This window comes from Monodon monoceros, unplaced genomic scaffold (genome assembly GCF_005190385.1).
Source record: "Monodon monoceros isolate NGI ecotype Baffin Bay Population unplaced genomic scaffold, NGI_Narwhal_1 Super_Scaffold_22, whole genome shotgun sequence".
Taxonomy (NCBI): Eukaryota; Metazoa; Chordata; class Mammalia; order Artiodactyla; family Monodontidae; genus Monodon; species Monodon monoceros.
The window spans coordinates 33,938,503-33,959,811 of NW_021703779.1; the positions used below are offsets into that span (position 1 = coordinate 33,938,503).

The window sequence follows — 21,309 nt, forward strand, 5'->3', positions numbered from 1 at the left end:
TAGGTTTCTCAGTTGTAAAACGGAGATACAAATACGTATCTCAATGAGTTTATATGAGGATAAATCAGATAGTGCTTTTAAAGGACAGGCCCACAGAAGAAATTCAAGTACTGTTGGTTGAATCAAGGTATGGCCTAACTCAATCTCAGGACAAGCTCTGATTCAATTCTGGCCATCTTTGTGATCTCCTAGTCAGCTTATGCTGACCCAACACTGAGATTCCTATGGCACATTTTGAGGAGGTCATTCTGAATGCCATTATGCCCTACCCATTTATCTCTGAGGTCTTCAAAACTAGGAACTAACATATAAGTCAAAAGGCTTCTGCCTTCCTAAATAAATTGCATATGGCAATTTCATTCAACATCCCTGGGCTTCTTCCAGCCTTAGCCCATTTGAGAGGAGCCCACCTAGGTGTGCTGAAGGTATTATCTTGTTTCCTCATCATTCTTATATTGATATAACTAAAATTATAACCTGTGTAGAGATATCAGAGCACTGGAATATTCTCCCTCCCAGAGGGAGACTCAGTCAGCAAGTTTATTCCTTGGCCAATTTACATTGGGGATAAAGTCCATGTCTTCTCTAGGACCTTGGCCTGCTTCCATAAAAAGTAAAAATAGGAAATGCCCATTTTTAAATGATTACAGAGTTCTCAATGGTGCCGTTGTGCACAACCAGAAATTCCTCCCACTGTTTGCCAATTAGCTATTCAACTGGTTGGAGATGTCATTGATAACCAACTGGAATTTAGGGGACACACAGTGACTCAAGGCAGGATGGGGACAAAAGGAAGAATGAATGGGAGGACCCTATGAGAATACAACTTCTGTTTGCTTTTGGCTTTTGCAACACATCTACCATATTCCAATATTTTAGGAACTACTCAACTCTTTCTAAGATTATCAGGATTGTTTTGTGATTGCCCATCTCATCAATATCCATGTTTGCTCTTAAGATCTGGCCCAGCACACTATTGGGGTTTTGGGTTTTGGGTTTTGTTTGTTTCTTTGTTTTTAGTATCTGTTTACCCAACCACAGACTCTGCACCAGACGTTCCTGGAGCCATGGGAGACTTTGTTTATGGTATTTATTGTTATGTTTTGCTTTGTTTTCTTTTGGCTTTCTGGGTGTTTTAGTTAATTCCTAAACAAGTTGTGATTTCATACCAAAGGGAAAAAATATTAAAGAATAATAGAAACTTGAGGTTTGAAAGATCTTTATGAGCTATTTAGATCAACCATCCTTTTCATGCCTCTTCCACACCATTCCTTCAAAATCATTCTTGAGCCTGCATGAAAATATCCAGTATCAGGGTGCTCTTTATATACAGAGCTATCTTGTTCCATTTTTTTAACATCTTTATTACAGTATAATTGCTTTACAATGGTATGTTAGTTTCTGCTGTATAACAAAGTGAATGAGCTATACATAAACATATATCTCCATATCTTCTTCCTCTTGCATCTCCCTCCCACCCTCCCTATCCCACCCTTCTAGGTGGACACAAAGCACCAAGCTGATCTCCCTGTGCTATGTGGCTGCTTCCCACTAGCTATCCATTTAACTTTTGGTAGTGTATATATGTCCATGCCGCTCTCTCACTTCGTTCCAGCTTCCCCTTCCCCTTCCCCGTGTCCTCAAGTCCGTTCTCTAAAACGTCTGTGTTTTTATTCCCGTCCTGCCCCTAGGTTCTTCAGAACCATATATTTTTTTTAGATTCCATATATATGTGTTAGCATATGGTATTTGTTTTTCTCTTTCTGACTTACTTCACTCTGTATGACAGTCTCTAGGTCCATCCACCTCACTACAAATAACTCAATTTTGTTTCTTTTTATGCCTGAGTAATATTCCATTGTATGTTCATTGCAGTTCTTGTTCCAGTTTTATACAGTCTGGCTTTTCTGACCAGAGTTCACTGAAACTGACTGAAAGTTCTCTTTTATACTGAGTTAAAATTGATCTTGCTATGACTCTTCTCAATGTCCTGTTTTGTAGTATCTTCATAAACTCATGCATTTTAATATATTTGAAGGTTTCAATTAATTGCAGTTATTACTCTTATTGGTGCTCAAATTGTCCCATTTGGCCAATGTGATCTGTCTTCAAGTCGGCTACTGGGTCATTTTGACATAACTTTATTAGTCTTTAATAACTCCATTGCTTTTTGACATGGCAAGATGTTCCGGGCTCATCTTACACATTTCTTCATTAAGGCCAAGAATTAGCCATTACTCTAAGAAGCCCTATTTCATTTTCAATTACTTTCCAAATCATGTTTGGGAGAAATTTCCTTTTTTGAATGATATGGTTTTTTTCTGGTTATTACATTCATATTCCTTTTGGTAGAAAATACTAAAAGAGATTTAAAAAATAGCTAGAACCACCAATACTGCCATCATCCAGAAATAATCAATGTTAACATTTTATCTCTTGAACTATCTTTCCATTTAAAGTCCTACGTCATGCTTCTCCTTTTTCTAAACAGTAGGAAAAGACATGATGGGGGAAAAATAGATGACATTTTAAACACTTAGGCGAAATCAAGTTGAATAAATATTTTAACTTGTTAACTATTTTTTTTTAAATCCTCATATTGGTAATGAAACATCCAGAGCAAATTGATATGTGTGAGAAACTTTAAATTTGGGTACTTTGGATTTTGCAAAAGCTGTTTTGCTACCATTGTTGACAGATGCCTAAGATTATCTGCAAAGCTGCAGAAATCCACCGGAAGGCAAACAGAACTCTATATATTCAATGGAAATGAAAAGAGACCAAAATGAAAAGTCATTACAGAGCCAGAGAGTATTTTTAACTTGTCAACCTTTCATTTGTAACACATATAACACAGCTCTTACAATGTTTAAAGCGGGGGTGTCAAATTGCTGGAGAACTATAGAAAGCCCAGATTACTGTTAATGGGCCTGTAAATCCAGCCGGAGTTACAGGTCTGTCATTGTTTCTAGTGAAAAGTCATTGTTTTTTAAGATCTTTAGTAGACTGGAAGAAGAAAAATAAGAATGGTGATTTCTCTATGACTTATAAACATAAAGCAGAAAGCAACATTATTGACAAAATAATATTGTCTATTTAAAGGTCTTTAATATCTTTGTTTCCCCAAGTGATTCCAATGTGAAAACAGCTTAGGAGTTGTTCCTTCCCCCATATCGATTCATTTCACCTGCAGCTTCTGTGGCTGAATGACTGAAGTGACATTTTCTATCAAGCTTTGTCATACTCCCCTTTGCTCATAGATGCTTTAATGTCCAAGAGGCTTTTTGTGCTATAGAAATACTCCCTACTCGTTGTACTTTGTTTACAGTCCAGTATCTTAATCTTATGAATTTAGTATTTCTATAAACATAAAAGAGCAAACATAAAAAAAAAGAGCAAACATTTCTCAGTGGTTCTCAAAGTGTGGTCCCCAAATCAGCAGCATAAGCAGTACCCGACAGCTTGTTAGAAATGCAAATCCTTCTGGGCCCCAACCCAGACTTACTGAATCAGAAACACAACTGGCTGAATCAGAAACGCAACTGGCTGTGTTCTAATAAGCCCTCCTGGTGATTCTGATGCGTGTTTAAGTTTCAGAATGATTGCCTTAAACATTCACACGCTACTTATACAACCACTAAATCACATACATATTAAATGAACAAAACAAGTCTCGTCAACCATTTAAACATTGATTGCAATTTAATCAAATGCTTTAAAACACTTAATCACAAGCCTAGCATTTCAGATTTTCTTGAATGCTCTAAATATTTTAAAAAGGAAAATATATACCTAAAACACCACACTGATTAGAGAGCTGATTAATATTTTAACAATAAAACTGAGCACAGTGCTATTAATATCATAGATTTAATTTTGTTTACATTCTTACCCCTACTTTTATTCTTATCCTTACATGGTCCTGGAATTTAAATGTGTGTGTGTAATTTTACCAGACTGGAAAGAAGAAAAATCATCTCAAGAGGCTAGGAATGTAGGTTTAGTGGATTGCTGACCACTTAATTTTGGTTGTGTTTGGGAACTGCTTGCTAAGTTCAAGGTGAATTAAATTCAAGCTGCCATCCACTAGCTTGAATATATTTTTATAACCTAATTTTCACTTTTAATCATGGGATCTGATATTGGTTTCCTATTGCTGCTTTAACAAATTACCATAAATTTAGTGACTTAAAAACAACACAAATTTATTATCTTACACTTCTGCAAGTCAGAGGTCTAAAATGAGCCCATAGAGCTGTGCCCCTTCTGGAGGCTCCAGTATTAAAGACTCCTTGGCCTTTCCAGCCTCCAGAGGCTGCCTACATCCTTTGGCACATGGTTCCCTTCCTCCATCTTCAAAGCCAGCAACATAGCCAGCATCTTCTCTCACTTCTGACCTGCCTCGCTCGCTCCTTTGTGTTTTTTTTTTGGCCGCACCGTACAGCTTGTGAGATCTTAGTTCCCTGACCAAGGATTGAACCTGTGCCACCTTCAGTGGAAGCACGGAGCCCTAACCACTAGACCACCAGGGAATCTCCCCTCCTGCGGCTCTCTTATAAGGATCCTCTCTCTTAGATTGGACCCAGCTCAGGATAATCTCCCCATCTCAAGATCCTTAATGTAATCACATCTGCAAAATTTCCTTTGCCACGTAAGGAAATACACAGGTTTTCGATATTAGGACATGAACATCCTTGGGGGAGGGGCATTATTCTGTCTACCATAGGATCCTTGTTTCTGTTTTTCATATGGATTTTGATTTATTAAAGAAGTTAAAAGATGGGGTATCCTTCAATTTTTATTTGTTTTCAATCTCTGGCAGTACATGACCCATTGTAATATTTTTATGATATATTAACCTGGCCTGGTTTCCATATTTTGAAATATATGCCTTTCTGATTGGCATTGTTTTATAATTAGTTGGGTCACCAAGAGGTTTCACTACTAGAGCGACAGGAACGTGAGTTTGAAAATTTAGATTTCTTCTTCAGGACAGTTAACTTATTGTTTTAGAATAAATGGTCGTATCATCTGATTGGAAATTGTGTGTGGCAACGGGTGCTAGTTAGCTGCAGGATTCCTCTTCTACTTCACTTTACATAAGACCACAAATGCTGATGGGGCCTGTCCATTCATGTTATAGTTTCTACTATTTCTAGGACTATTTGGTATCTAAGTTGTGTTAATTATTTGTGGCTTACACACATTAAAAATGGCACATTATCTATACTTTATGAACAGAAATACACTTAACAAAATCCCACGAAATATCTATCTGTATCTATACAGTTATATATAAGCACTTTCCTACTTAAGTAAATAAATTTAAATGTACATGGTAATATTCATATTTCTTTGATATTACAATTAAATTTTTGTACATTTTCTTTATATTAACTCTTTTCTTATGAGCGTCATGGCCTTTTATAAGCACAACATGTTTTACTTAATGATTTTTACTATAAATGATCACAACCTGACAAATGGTTAAGCTAGTTCTTTTTCCTTTTAGCACTGCCTCTACTATTTTTAAAATCATTTTTGCTTCCTAGCAACAACAGGGTGTTACAGACCTATACTGATTTTATCCTGCCCAAGGACATGGAATTAACTATCCTCTAATAGTTTCTGGTTACTTTTTTAGGTATAGAACAATATTAAGACCAAAATTTGGGCACTAGGGATGCTTACAAGTGTTGAGGGGAGAGAAGATTATAGCTACTGCTGCTGCCACAGGACTGCTCTTGGTAGTGACTGAGCTGAAAGGAAAATACAGTTGACCCTTGAACAACACAGGGGTTAATCCACATATAACTTACAGTCCACCCTCCGTAACTGCAGTTCCTCAGCATCCATGGATTCAACCAACCATGGACCATGTGGTACTGTAGTATTTACTATTGAAATATATCCACGTTTAGGTAGACCTGTGCAGTTCAAATCCACATTGTTCACGGGTCAACTGTGCTTCTTTTATAAGTGTATGAAATCTTGTTCTTTCCAGTACAACATATCGTGTTGTTATCCCTCACTTTTCCTATAGTATGAGATTTCAGCAACTACTAAGACTTTCCTCCTCTACACTGATCTATTGCTCCACCCAGCAGCAGAGTATCCCACTCTCCTCCCACCTCCTCACTCTATTTTCTAGGATAATAGTTCTCAGCCTTGTCTTCAGATTGGGATAACCTGGGGAGCTTTAAAAATATTGATGTGATCACTAATTATTAGAGAAATGCAAATCAAAACTACAAAGAGATATCACCTCACACCAGTCAGAATGGCCATCATCAAAAAATCCACAAACAATAAATGCTGGAGAGGATGTGGAGAGAAGGGAACCCTCCTGCACCGTTGGTGGGAATGTAAATTGGTACAGCCACTGTGGAGAACAGTATGGAGGTTCCTTAAAAACTAAAAAAGAGCTACCATATGATCCTGCAACCCCACTCCTGGGCATATATCCAGAGAAAAACATGGTCTGAAAGGATACACGCACCCCAATGTTCATTGTAGCACTGTTTGCAATAGCCAGGACATGTAAGCAACCTAAGTATATCCATGGATAGATGAATGGATAAAGAAGATGTGGTACATATATACAATGGAATATTACTAAGCCATTAAAAAGAATGAACTAATGCCATTTGCAGCAACATGGATGGACCTAGAGATTATCATACTGAGTGAAGTAAGTCAGACAGAGAAAGAAAAATATCGTATGCTATCACATATGCAGGATCTAAAAAAAATGTTACAAATGAACTTATTTACAAAACAGAAACAGACTCACGGACTTAGAGAACGAAGTTACGGTTACCAGCGGGGAAGGGTGGTGGGGAGGGATAGTTAGGGAGTCTGGGATTGACATGTACACACTGCTATATTTAAAGTGGATAACCAACAAGGACCTACTGGGTATAGCACAGGGAACTCTGCTCAATATTATGTTTTAACAACCTAAATGGGAAAAGAATTTGAAAAAGAATAGACACATGTATATGTAAAAAAAAAAGTATGTATACTTAACCTTTAAAATTATCATGATGATTAAATCTTATAAAGTATGTAAAGCAATTATAAAAAAATATTGATGTGACTCCCCCACCATAGCTTCTAATTTAAACTTCCAAAGGGCAGAATATGGCAACAGGGTTTTTACAGCTTCATAGGTGATACTAATGTGCATCCAAGGTCAAGAACCTCTGTTCTAGGAGGTGTTGGGCAACCTCAGTAAAGCAGACCAGTCACTATTCCATGAGATTATACCATAGAGGTTCCAGGGTTACCAACTCCACATTATAAACAGGGCAAGTAAATGCATGCTTGCCTTTTGGCTGCTTTGTTCCAGAGCTCTTGGGATTGTTCAAGGGAGGGAATGACGACAACTGCCCTTTTTCAATATTCTTGAAAAACTCAAGTGTATCAGGCATTGACTTCTCCAGTTGCTCTCCTAGTGTCTCCCTCTTTCAGCCTCATCCTTTTTTATTCTTTCTAACCTTGCTCTAATTACTTCAAGGCTTTCAAAAGCTTTGGTTTTCTCATCTATGAGGTTGATAACATTTATCTGTGACATACATAGCAAAACTTAACAACACATCATAAAGTTCATAAAAACCATAAGAGGTTGGCAGCCCATGGTCCTAGCTCCCTAAAATTATTTGAGAGGCTACAACTGAAGTCAGATCTGTTTTTCTGACTGGGAGATTCCAGAAAGTCAACTGTAATGGTTAATCCAGATTTTTTAAATTCTGTCTCTACACACTGTAGGAAGTGATGCATATTTAAAGAAATCCTTTGGGGTCAAACACCCCTCTACCTCTCTCTTCTGAATTCTTCTGAAATAGGAAATTGATTATAATTATAGATCTTATTGGGATATCTACTGTCATCTAACTAACTTTCTCAAGGTGGAGTTAAAAGCCTGCATTCTGTAGTATGAAACATCAGTATATCTGTACGGTGAAGGGAATCTGTATTGTGTATTTTGAAAAAAGGGGAGAAGATCTAAAATTCTTTTAACATAATAGCCTATGTCTAAGGACAGTGGTTCTCAAATTTTGGAAGGTTATCTGAGTTATTTGGGAAACTTGGTAAAAGTACAAAGACCCAGTCTACCCTATTTCAGGAGCTTGGACCTCTGTTGTTTATTAGTTATTCACTTAGTTCTGATATACACCCAAGTTTGGGACCCATTGCCTTAGGACACCAGATAGGTCAGGCTAGCTGGTTACTGTAAAGATGCGGGCCTTAATGGAAGGGAGTAAATTATTCATTTTTCAGGATTTGAGATGCCTTTTTCTTTCAACTGAACTAGAAAGCACTCCTTGCCAACGAGACTGTGGACAAAGTCCTTTGTCTTTGTGGGCTGCCATCTCTTGATCTCTTGATTTTTGCGGGGGAGGGGAGGGGGCTGGTTAGGTTTTGAAGAAAAGAATGGATGATACTTTCAAAAATATGGTGGCGTCAATTTTCACTTTATTAGGAGTCTCAAACTTTAATATGCAAATAAATCACCTGGAAACCTTGTCAAAATACAGATTCTGATTCAGTAAATCTGGGTGGGGCCTGTGATTCTGCAGTTCTAATAAGCTCCCAGGTGATGCTGATGCTGTTGATTTGAGGAGTGAGGTTCTAGCTTTGGTTCTCAACCTTGGCTGCACACTGGAATTTCCTGGAAGGTTTTTTAAAATGTTGATCTCTAGGTCGCACCCCTAGAGATTCTATTTTCCTGATGAAATTGATAGAGATTATGGCCTGGGCCTCCAGAGTTTTAAAAATTCTCCAGGTGACTTTCATATGCAGCAAAAATTGAAAACCCCGGTCTTAGTCAACCATCAAACGTCACCTGTTTTACAAGAGAAACTCTAAAGCGGCTCTTTTATTCACCTCTTTCAAACTACAATGTACAACGTGCTTAGACAGTTGAGAGCACTGGTTTCCAAATTTGGACCCCTCCACTGATGCCCTGCCATGGGAAGTTTTCATCAGAAGTTGTAAAATAAGAAAAATAAAGACAATATAGTGAATTTCAAAAAGCTAAATTAATTCAAGGATCATTTTTGAGATTAGGTCATTCACACCTTTTTTGTTGTTAAAATGTCCTCTCTTACTAAATGAAGATATTAACATATTACATGTGTTTATTTGCTTGTTTCTCATGCCCTTAATCTTCTAAACAAAAAGTTGGGAATCACATGTTGATCTCCATATGTTTTTAGAAATTTTGCTGATCCATGAAATCTGAAAATCTGGGAACTATGGGTATGAGAAATCTGTGAAAATTTGAAAAAAACCCTGAGTCTAGAAAATATTGTTACAGGAATATGGTTTTCAATCTTTGCTTCTCTAATCCCTGGAAGCAAGGAATTTTTTTAGCGGTCATTGAATTTTATAAGCAGCAACAGTTTTCTACAGACTGAGTAAATAATATGTCTCAGACATATAAGAAGGACTAATTTTCCAAATATATGATGATTAAAATACAAATCTATGAAATCCTTACTAGATACTACCTCTAGTTTTTATACATTTTCTTTTGACATGGTAATATCATCTATTGCTTTTGATCTTCTACTATGAACAAGCCATCATTCTGTACATCTTATATAGGTTATCTCACGAGTCCTCACAATAACGCAATGGGATAGATATTGTTATTATGGTTTTACAGATGAAGAAACTAAGTCATAGAGAAATTAAATAACATGTCCAAGGTCACACAGCTAGTAAGTTACAGAACCAAAATTACAAAGGCTAACTGGATACCTTATAATAATGACTCTATTTAATATAACTACTATTATGGGAGGCTTTCCAATTTTTTTTTTTTTTTTTTTGCCATTAAAAAGAGTTCCTTAAAACTAAAATGGTTAGAAGCCTCTGCTGTGGGGCTTCCCTTTAAATAAGAAGAAACCAAGGTTTTAAACAAAAGGCCATCCCTGTTATTTTTGTAAGGCTGAAGCTTTAGCTGAGGGACCACCATCACTCTGACATATAGAGAGAGCTTAAAATCTGGATCCCAGTTTCTCAATCCAGGTTTTTATCATCTGCAAATTTGAGGCAATGTGTTGTGATGGTAAGAACGTGGTCTTTTGAGTTAAACTGACTTTGGTTTGAATATGAGCTCCTCCAACTTACTTAGCTGTGTGATCTGGGGCAAGTTACTAAACTTCTTTGTGTCTCAGGTCCTTCAGCTATAAAATGAGAATAGTTATATCCATCTTTGCTGCCCATCAGAGATGTCCCATGTCAGGCAGAATGGCCCAGCTCTGGGGCCCTCCTGTGCTCCGTCCCTGGTGGGAACAGCCTGGGGAGGATGTGGCCTCAGCAGGAATGCTGCAGCAGACTCCAAAGGTGCAGCAGCTGGGGGCTGTCAGCTAATAGCACTCCTCCCAGAAGGTTCTCTCTTGCAAAACAACCTTTGTATGCACCTCTTTGGCTGCCACACTGCTACCTTCAATTTTACAGTGAAAGTGTATATTTGTGAGATGATGTCCCCCTCACAAAATGCCGCAATCCAGTTCATTAATTTTTCTCTGTATATCTTGTATTTTGGTCTTGTCTCTCTCTCTTTTTTTTTTTTTTTTTTTTGCGGTACGTGGGCCTCTCACTGTTGTGGCCTCTCCCGTTGCGGAGCACAGGCTCCGGACGCGCAGGCTCAGCGGCCATGGCTCACGGGCCCAGCCGCTCCGCGGCATGTGGGATCCTCCCGGACCGGGGCACGAACCCGTGTCCCCTGCATCGACAGGCGGACTCTCAACCACTGTGCCACCAGGGAAGCCCCTGGTCTTGTCTCTTTTAACTTTACCAACTGCCATATATCAATTATAATTCATTATCACAACTGCTAGGCTCACAATTGGTTTCTTATCTCCGTAAAAAATAGTAAAATCAGCGGTCATTGGCTAAGACATCAGTGGAACAACATCTGGCTTCTGGAATGATTACATGTTTATTATTAGCTTTTAAATCCGTCATGTTGATAGGTAGTTGTAACAGTAAAAATTCTAATGTATTAGCATTTCTTATTACTGTCTAAGACCCTATATTTAGAAGGAATTATTAAGCATAATCAACTTAGATGATTTTTTCTTGGTTTGTCACAGTGTGTTGTCTAGCATGACAGATGCAGTGTTGGCGCGAGTGTATAAGCAATCAGATCTGGACATCCTGGCTAAAGAAGCATCCATCCCAATCATCAATGGGCTGTCAGATTTGTACCATCCTATCCAGATCCTGGCTGATTACCTCACTCTCCAGGTTGGCTTATTTCTTTGCCTCACACAAGAGCAGAATCAATAATTCCTAACCAGCTCTAAACGGAAGCATTTAAATTGTGGTATTGGTGTTTTGTTTTCAAATAATATCCTGGCAAAGAATTATGGCATATGTGTACAACTAGATATCCAAGGAAGACAGGGCATTGCTAAAAACAGATTATAGATACTTCTGTTCTCAAACCTTTGCTTTTTTGGTGCCATATTTAACACAGTGGATGAACAGGGAATGCTGGAGCACAGAAAATAGAAGAATCGTTATGTAATCCATATATATCAGGCTCTGTGACTTGGCAGTGAAGACTGGTGGAGTGTGCTTTGAACATTCAAAATGGTCAATTACTAAATGACTTTCTGAGAAGGAGGCCATTTTCTATCATTTTAATAAACTGCTTAAGACTGGAGTTAAGAGCATGCAGAATTTATACAATTGAGGCTCAAATTTAGCCATGTTCCTTCAAATTAAAAACCTGAATAACTTTGAAAGATTCATCCCATTGGGTTTGCCGCAGCCAATCTACAGAGTCTTGCCACTGGGAATCCTAACAACCATGGTTTCTGCATCTATGGACTATTCTGGGGAGACAGGGCAAACTGGATAGGTAGGTCTATCTTCCTCCTCATTTGAATAAGCTACACACATGTACATGTGAGGTTAAACTCAAAATGAAACCCTTTGGTGATGAAGGTAAGATTAATGCAGAGAGGATGACACAACGATGTTAGATACCAAGTGGCTGTTTGTAGTTGTGGCTTTACGTATACGTCAGATAATTTAATGCTTCCCCTTGGGGCTTTATCGTTACTAGATTATACATTCATCAGGTATAGTGAAATGTTCTACTCATATTGTCCCCTGCAGGACCTGGTGCAATGCCTCCGTAAAGGAAATTCTCAAAGTAGGAGCCGAATGAATACATAGCAGCTTATTAAGGGCGTGGAATCTAAATCAGATGAACCTGGATTTACATCCAAGCTTAGCCACCCAGTAGTTCTGTGATCTTCAAATTAGTTAGCCTTTCTGTTTTTAAAATCTTATCTTTATAAATATATAAACGTATAAAATATACGAAACCTACAGACACTTCAAGGAAAGTAAAACAAATATCCATGTGCCCATTATACAGTTTTGCCAAATCTTGCTTTAGAATTTTTTGTTGTTTTTAAATAAAATGTTACAGATAAGAGTTGAAGTCCATTTCCTCGAACCCCGCAAAGAAATTTTTATCCTGGTGTTCGTATTTATAATTTCCAAGCATGTTTTTATACTTTAACTGTACATGTCAATATCTATAAACAACCAAAGGTATTAATGGTTTTTAAACTTTATATAAACGGGAACTTACTCAACTACCATGCTACACTGTTCTAGGTGCATTGTATTTCCCCTTTCTTATACCAACAAGTGTAAGATTCATAAGGGCAGTGATTTTTGTCTCCTTTGTTCATTGTTATATCTCCAGGGTCAAGGACAGTGTCTGGACATTGATGGTTCTCAATTTGTTGAATGAAAGAATAAATACAACAAAGATTCAGATTTGAAATATATGAAAATGAGTCTCCATATGAGTTCATATGATGTCTTGGCTTAAGATATTAGGACATATTGCTATTATTTTGTGATTGTACCTTCATGTTACTGAATTGCTCTGTATAATGCAAAAAAAAATTTAGTAACTTATTCTTTCCAAGAAACCATTTAAAATTGAGATGTAGATTGTTTCCTTTATTGTAACCCTAATAACTGTTTCACATGAGTGGATTTCCTCCCAGATGTAATCTCCTCCATCCCTTGCCTTTCAGGAACACTACGGCTCTCTGAAAGGCCTTACCCTCAGCTGGATTGGGGATGGGAATAACATCCTGCACTCCATCATGGTGAGTGCAGCGAAATTCGGGATGCACCTTCAGGTGGCTACTCCAAAGGTAGGGAAACTTTCTGCCTTGAAACTAACCCCCTTTGAAATCATTCCCAGATGCAATTACCTAGTGAAAGACAAACCTCTCTTCCATTCAAGGAGAGGACAGGTGAGGCCACAAAATTTAGGTTATGTTACTAGCCCTACTATTATAGCTACCCGGCCTCTTGAGTTTCCAATTTCCCATCTCTACAAAAAGAGATAGTCTTGCCTGATGCCTTTTACCCTGTAAGTCTGTGTTAAAAGCATGTCTGAATTATCCCTTTGAGTACCCTGAAACCAGCCATTATGATGACTGGCATTCTTGTGCATTGCTACCACAAAGGCTGAAGAAAGGAATGAAATCCAGACAGCGTAGAAATCCCAAAAGGCATGGGGAAGATGCTGTCATTTTTTGAGTACTACGATTTGGTTAAAAAAAAAAAAATTCACTCTAATGTAAAGGACACAGCAATGGCATGTACACCAGCTTAGTGTTTCAAAACTCAAATCCAGGGGCCCTTCAGCCTTTTAAATCTGAATCCTGGCTGTGAAGCTACCCCCACTTACCTCCTACCCTGCTATTAATCTCTCACAGGATGTATGGGAAGTGTGACTTCTTTTATAGGTCCAAAGTAACCCTTTATGATACACGAGAAACTGGTAATAATTGTTGTCTGTGAGAAGTGAAACTGGGAGATTCAAGGATAGAGGTAGGAGGGAGACTTTATTTCCACAGTATATCCTTTTATGTGGTTTGAATTTCTTAACATGTAAATGTTCTACCTACATATTAAGTCCGTAAATAAATACACCAAAATAAAAAAGTGCAGATCCCCCTAGGAGAAGCCCTATGTTAAGATACTCCCAGCCTCGAGTTTGGGATTAACAGATGCAAACTATTATATACAGGGTGGATAAACAACAAGGTCCTACTGTATAGCACAGGGAACTATATTCAATATCCTGTGATAAACTATAAGGGAAAAGAATATGAAAAAGAATGTATCAATATATATGTATAACTGAGTCACTTTGCTGTACAGCTGAAATTAACACAACATTGTAAATCAACTATACTTCAATAAAACTTAAAAAAAAAAAAGATACTCCCAGCCTCATACAAAATAAGTAGGCCTTTTAGAGGATAAAAACTAATTCTACAAGAGACTCATACACAAATCAGTCCTGAAGGATCTCCACCGAACCTTTTACATACCCCCTCTCTACTGAATTATTTTCACCATTACGTTTCTCATTAGTTACAATTTCCTATCAGGAGTCTTTTGAAGGGAAAGCTCCCCTAAATAGAAGCCATTTCAGAAACGGTAAAAGATAGAACTGATCTTCTCATTAAGGGATGATGATTCACAAAATTGTCCACCAGTGTTTCTGACCGGGCATGTGTTTGCTGTTATCTCAGTAGTCACTGCTGTGGTTCACTCTGAAAAGCTAAGACATTCAGAGGTGAATATGTGAGGCCTAAAAATTCCTCCTTGCTTCTGCTTCCTGAGTTTAAGGGGGACCCAGGGCTTTCTGGGGACATGGGACTATCAGTGCTAAAACTGGGAGGGTCCCAGGCAAGCTAGGGTTATTGGGTCACCCAAGTGCCATGTCAGGCACTGTCCCACAGAAGGGGGCTTCAGCCTGATCCAACAAGTGAGCTCTGGAGTGTAGGTTATACCCCAGAGTTGTCCCAACCCAAGGCAAGGAAGATGGGCTGTTATCCTTGGAACCCAGTCATTGGCCAAGGGCAGCGTGGGAGGTAGGGTGGTGAATCCCCTGGCACGTTTGGCAGGAAAAGCAGTCGGTGGCCAGAGGGCCATCTTCTGAAGAAGGGCTGTGACTGTAAGGTGTTAAAAGCACGCTGAAATGGGGAGAGGGGGCAAAAGATGGAAAACGGGGTCCTCTGAGGGCATCTGGGTAGAGCACTAGCATTGCTGCATCCTTCCAAAACCAAATAAAACAAATAAGAGAAAACAAAATGCTTTTCCCTAGTGTTCTTGCTGAACCAGTTTGAGTCAATGCACCCGCTGCCTTAGTTTCCCAGGACTGCCATAACAAATTCCTACTGGGTGGCTTAAAACAACAGAAATGTATTATCCCACAGCTCTGGAGACTAGAAGTCCAAAGTCAAGGTGCTGGCAAGGCCACACCCCCTCCAAAACCTCTAGGGGGGGATCCGTCCTTGTCTCTTCCTACTTCTGGTCGCCCCAGGCATTCCTTGGCTTGTGGCGGCATCACTCCAATCTCTGCCTCCATCTTCTTCCCTTTATGTCTGTGTTTCTTGTCCAAATGTTCCTCTTCTTATGAGGATAGCAGTCATATTAAATTTAGGCCAACCCTAATCCAGTATGACCTCCTTTTAACTAATTATATCTGCAAAAACCCTACTTCTAAAAAAGGTCACATTCTGAGGTTCTGGTGGGGAAGGAATTTTTGGAGGACACTGTTCTACCTAATACACTTGCCACAGAAGAAATGTCAGGCATAGGCAGCAGCATATATTGGAAGCCACCCTATTATAGTAAACTTTGGGGATGCAGAGAGCTAACCCTTACAACAGGTAATCCTCTTTCATTCAGCATGAACTGGAATAAAGGGTCGGATCTGACGTGTGAATAAGGTAGCTCTTCTTCATTTTATGGGAAGAGTTAGCACACTCTCACTACAAATCTAGCTTGAAGAAGGGCTTTATATTAATGCAAACTCTTACTGCATTTGGGTTTTACAGATAAAACATACGTTGACAATAGCTGTTCCCTGCTATAAGGTGTTTTTGGAAAGGTTTTATTCTGTTGGAGAAATACATGATTTAAACATTTTATTGCACGTCAAAGATGTTTTATTAACATCAAAGGAAAAAAATCCCAATATTATAATTTCAGTATTGTTCTTATGCAGAAACTCATTTAAATGATAAAGAGTACTAAAAGCTGGTTAAATTTTGGTAGGAGTAACAGTTTTAAAAAGTCTTCTGGAAAGTCTGAAGTGTAGAAGTTGTTCCATCAATTTATAAGTAGACCTATTTCCTTTAAAGATAAAGCTAGGAGACTTAGTGTAAACTTAAGAAGCACTGAAAAGTTTCCAAGGCCATAGTTAATCTATTTCTCCATTCTTCAACCAATAACTTACATATTCAAGAAAACATAATTTTGTCCTTGATTGTAAAATTGTTCCATAAACTATTGATGGTAATGATTTTAACATTGTTCTAAGTGAATATTTAGACTGAACTGGGTCTGTTAATCACCTTCTTCGTCTGGTTTTAAGATTTATGTAAAAGCCAGTGAGTGATTTAGTATTGAAAGCTGAGCTGTGAGTAAAGAATTCCTCTTTGTATTCTCAGTCATGGCCCAGCGCATGCAAGGTTGGGTGATTTTCTAATTTCCAAACCTCTCTGTTGGTTCTCTAAGTGCTTATTGATTCCTTCTCTAAGAATGATTATACTTAGGGGGTATAAAACCTGCTTTCCAAAGGGAAAGCTAAATTTTCAGGGCAGGAGGTACATGGGGTAATAGCCAAGCCTCTGCATTTATGTTTACCAGTATGAATGGTCACAACATTAGTTACTAAATTAGCAAGCCTTACTAAATTAATGACCGTCCCCAAATTTCAGTAAACAAAGCTCCAGGACTTCCCTGGTGGCACAGTGGTTGAGAGTCTGCCTGCCGATGCAGGGGACGCGGGTTCGTGCCCTGGTCCGGGAAGATCCCACATGCCATGGAGCACCTAGGCCCGTGAGCCATGGCCGCTGAGCCTGCGCATCCGGAGCCTGTGCTCCGCAACGGGAGAGGCCACAACAGTGAGAGGCCCGCGTACCGCAAAAAAAAAAAAAAAAAAAAAAAAAAAACAAAGCTCCAGAATTTATGGCTATTTGAGGATGATAAAGCTGCTAAAATGTCTGCAGGTATCATCGTCATCTGATAGTTCCTTTCCTCAAGAATTTTTTAATGAGAGAAGGAACTATTATAGATAATTATGTGCAAATAAACACAATTTCAAATGAATAAATCTGAACACGCCTGTTGTGGGTCAAGTTTCCTGGGAAGCAGATTCTGAGAGCTTGGCATGCAGGATGTGCAGGATGTTTATGACACCGTGCCCTTGAGAAGGGAGGCGAAGGAAGCAGGAGTGGGCAGAGGGAGAAACCGAACTGCGATGCAGGCCCAAAAGCAAACTCAGCCGACCTTATGGAGAATTCTAGATCTGAGATGGCCATTTAGGGCTGTCCCAAGTTGGGAGGATGGAGTCAGGTTTTTATGTCCTCCTGTCAATCAGTCACTGGATGCAGGTGGCCTTGGAAGGGTACGTGACCCTGGGTGAGTCGGCTTCTGTGCAGCTGAGGCAGTGCCCAAAGAGGGCTGACAGCTGAAAGCCGTCGTCTGGCGCACACGCAGCAGCTGGGACAGTAAGTCTCTAATTCATGAAGGGGGATCTGGGTGACACATCACAGCACCCATCGCAACGTCCTACTGAGAATTTATAAAACCGAGTCAAAAATAAATTCTAAGAATTCAGAAAAACAAGAAGGATGGAGGATGATGAGAATAATTATGGTGTTTGGACTGACAAGCCTTCCACATGGAGGGTCCAGAGGTGAGGCAGGCCTAGAGTTTTGATAAAGGAGGAGCTGACATGTTCCAATGAAGACGCCCGGAAGGGGACAAAGGGGGAGGTGTGCAAGGGTGAAAGGCTGTGATGGCAGAAAAGGGCAAGACGTGTACAAGGATGACAATGAGATTGGCTTTCCTGCAGCAAGATGTTGAGCAAAATTAAAAGAGACAGAAGCAGGAGATGTCGGCGGGGAGCCTTGATACTCTTAATCGGCTTCGACTTAAGAAACAAGTAGTAAACATTGAAGGCTTCGGAGAAAACAATTCTTTCTGCTGCGTATAGAGCAGATTGGAAGGTGAGGATGGAGGCAGAGGGGTTACCTGTGGGGTCTGGAATAGCTTGGGGGACTTCAGCTCTTCCCACAGTGTCGCCCCCCACCTAGGGTTCAGACCAGACTGAGCAAGTGAGATACCCAGGGTGCAAAATTTGTGTTTGCACGCCTGACAGTGAGCGCTTGCCTCACCCAAGTCCCGACCCTGCCCTCACCAAACCAACCCAAACGAATATATTTCAACAAAAACTGTATACTTGCTGTGCAAAGGCCATTTCAAAGCAAGCTCCCTGCACACAGAACCCTGGCCGGTGAGCGCATAAGAGTAAGATGTGTGCATGTGGGCTCTGAGTATTTAGCTCACGTGGTGAGGGAAGGTTTCTCTGAGGAGGAAACATTTGAGCTGCGACCCGAAAGCATTATCCACGCGGCGTGGGTGGGAAAAAGCATTTCAGACAAAAATAGCATTAAAAAAAAAAACAGCTTGTGGAGAGACTCTGCAACAAAAATGCATTAAGTTGTAGAATTATGTATATAATCCTCTTAAACTATTAGAGGACAAGAAGAGGTGCTACCGAGAGCTGGAAAGCACCACACCCCATTTGTCTTTATGACGAAAGAGGTCAAAGATAATAAAAGACAAATGGGGCAATTGATTACCTTTTAAAATTCCCCCAAAGCACCATTAAGGTTTGAAATTCTAGATGTCAACATCATATTCTACTGAACATGGTTGAGCTACAACTTAGAGCAAAAACAGGAAGGAGACAGGGATATTGTTGAAAGGAAAATAATGCATGTATAAGAAGGCATTCATAAGAAAACTACCTAAATCACAGTTCATTCTTCCCCCTGCAGGGTTATGAGCCTGATCCCAGCATAACCAAGTTGGCAGAGCAGTATACCAAGGAGGTATGCTCCTTATATGTAAAGGTGTAACTGTCTTTCCCTGTCCTGTGAAGTTCTTTAACCGGCTTGCTCGTGTATGCCAGAATGGTACCAAGCTGTCACTGATGAACGATCCATTGGAAGCGGCTCGTGGAGGCAATGTATTAATTACAGACACTTGGATAAGTATGGGGCAAGAAGAGGAGAAGAAAAAGCGGCTCCAGGCTTTCCAGGGTTACCAGGTTACAATGAAGGTACAAACTGATGCCTCTCTTAAGGTTCATTAATTCCATTCATAAAGGCCAGAATCATCTAATCACTCATTCACTTTGGGGAGAACAGACTGTCCCTTCATTCCCTATAAAGGACTCACTGACTGTATCCCCCAGTGATTTCTCTCCTCCTGAAGATTAGCTCTGTCCTTTGGAAAGACACTTTTGTCTGGGATGAAGGAATTGAAACCCAGGCAGAAGAGAGAAGCAAGCTTTTCCCTCTCACAATGGTGGAGGCATCAGAATTCTTTGCCCTTTGTGTCTCTTTGCAGACCTTTTCTGTGTATTTACATAGTCCTACAAACACACACACACACACACACACACACACACACACACACACACACCCCTCCACCCCTAATGATTTATCATAAATGGTAGATTAGACATATTATTGTGACTTATTTTTTCCACCTAACAAATCTTAGATTTTCTTGTCCATTCATTCAGATATTTTTCATTCTTTTTAATGGCTGCATAGAATTCCAAAGTATGAGTGGAACATATTTTACCTAAAATGTTTCCTGTCGAAAAATTAGGCTATTTCCAATTATCCCAATTACAAACAATACTGCAATGAAGATCATTTTATATGTATTTCTTTGTGCAGGTATTACTAGAGAATAGAATCCTCCTTCTGGGGAGAATTTCTGCGTGAAGCGGTATATACTTTTGAAAATATGAGAAATGCTCCTTAAACTGCCCATCCAAAAAGGACTGACAATTTATAATCCCTCCACACTCTCTCCGTTCTTAGTTGCAATTTACATTTTTAACTTTTAAAAATCTGTATCTCATGCTTTTTAAAATTTGTATTTCTCTGATTACTAATGAAGTTAAACATCTTTTCATGTTTATTGGCGATTTCCATATCTTTTTCTATGAACTATAATATTCTTTCATATTATATCACATTATCCTATTTTCTATTGTTTCTTTAACAAAAACAAAAAAAATTTAGTACAAAGGCAGTAATTTTGAGGTAATAATTTATGAGGGAATGTAGTTTTGAATCTGTAAGTGAACGATGAAAATGGATGGGAAAATGTAATTTTCAGGAATTAACTGTTAGAGAAAATTAAAATTACTAGGACATTTGCATGAAGAATGAACCACCTAGTGCATAGTGCCCATAATCCTGTTTAATGCACTCCTATCTCAGAGCTCTTTTTCAAAATTGTTTTAACTAGTAATGAAGTATGCTTCAAGTGCTAAAGACCATAATTTTGAGATAACCTAAAAATATAACACTATCACGTAAACGCAACCTTTAAAATACATTGGGGTATAACTGGTGACTTTTGCTATCAGCCACATATTACCCTAGTAGAGTTCCTTACTGAAGTGTCCATTAACTCACTAGACAGAGTACCAGAAAACTGAGTTAGTGGTTTAATTTGGAGTGGTGATCTCCCAAATCAAAAAAAATGACTAGAAAGTTCCATAAGTTGAAAGTACCATATACATTTCCGATGGGTGCCTTGAGCTTAAACCCTCACTCTGCCCCTTTATCTCTCCCTTTGCATTGACCTTTGACCCCGGGTCAGAGTCAGAGACTCTGACTGTGAAGAAGACAAATGTGATAGCCACATATAAGAGTCAAAACACAGTCTTAACCCCATCTCTTCTTTAGATGGCTAAAGTTGCTGCTTCAGACTGGACATTTTTACACTGCTTGCCCAGAAAGCCAGAAGAAGTGGACGATGAAGTGTTTTATTCTCCACGATCACTTGTATTCCCAGAGGCCGAAAACAGAAAGTGGACAATCATGGTAAGCAAGAAATGGTGACTGGAGGAGAGGGAATTCTCTGTGTGGCCTCCTACTTGGTCATTCATGCCTTTTGGTAAATAATAAGCAGCTGGGATTACCCACATACATTACTTGCTCAGGTAGCATCTACTTTTTTTTCAGAAAGTTCATAATAGATTATTATTGCTTAAAGCATTTATAGTATATTTTCAATGGGGTAAAACTGACCCCCATTGAAATATATCTATTTTAGTCAAAATTCTTACTGTTCTTGATCAGTGTGAGCACCAGCCACCATTGCCTGCCAACCATGATAAGTTGTATAATTCTTATA

At 39.1% G+C, this 21,309-nt stretch overlaps 1 protein-coding gene and 1 long non-coding RNA gene across 4 annotated transcripts in view; one reads left to right on the forward strand and one right to left on the reverse strand.

Moving 5' to 3' along the window:
- The window catches only part of LOC114906269, a 199,980-nt gene that overhangs the window by 50,395 nt on the left and 128,276 nt on the right, over window positions 1-21,309 (reverse strand). The gene's annotated exons all lie outside the window — the stretch shown is intronic.
- OTC (ornithine carbamoyltransferase) overlaps window positions 1-21,309 on the forward strand; it is a 57,069-nt gene that overhangs the window by 28,566 nt on the left and 7,194 nt on the right. Inside the window, exons 5-9 of one of the 3 annotated variants that reach the window (XM_029240954.1) lie at window positions 11,109-11,262; window positions 13,083-13,205; window positions 18,924-18,977; window positions 19,058-19,207; window positions 20,859-20,996. In XM_029240954.1, the coding sequence (XP_029096787.1) occupies window positions 11,109-11,262; window positions 13,083-13,205; window positions 18,924-18,977; window positions 19,058-19,207; window positions 20,859-20,996 (619 nt within the window). Of the gene's footprint in view, window positions 1-11,108; window positions 11,263-13,082; window positions 13,206-18,923; window positions 18,978-19,027; window positions 19,208-20,858; window positions 20,997-21,309 lie in introns of all 3 variants that reach the window. The other 2 variants (XM_029240956.1, XM_029240957.1) reach the window with 2 other exon arrangements.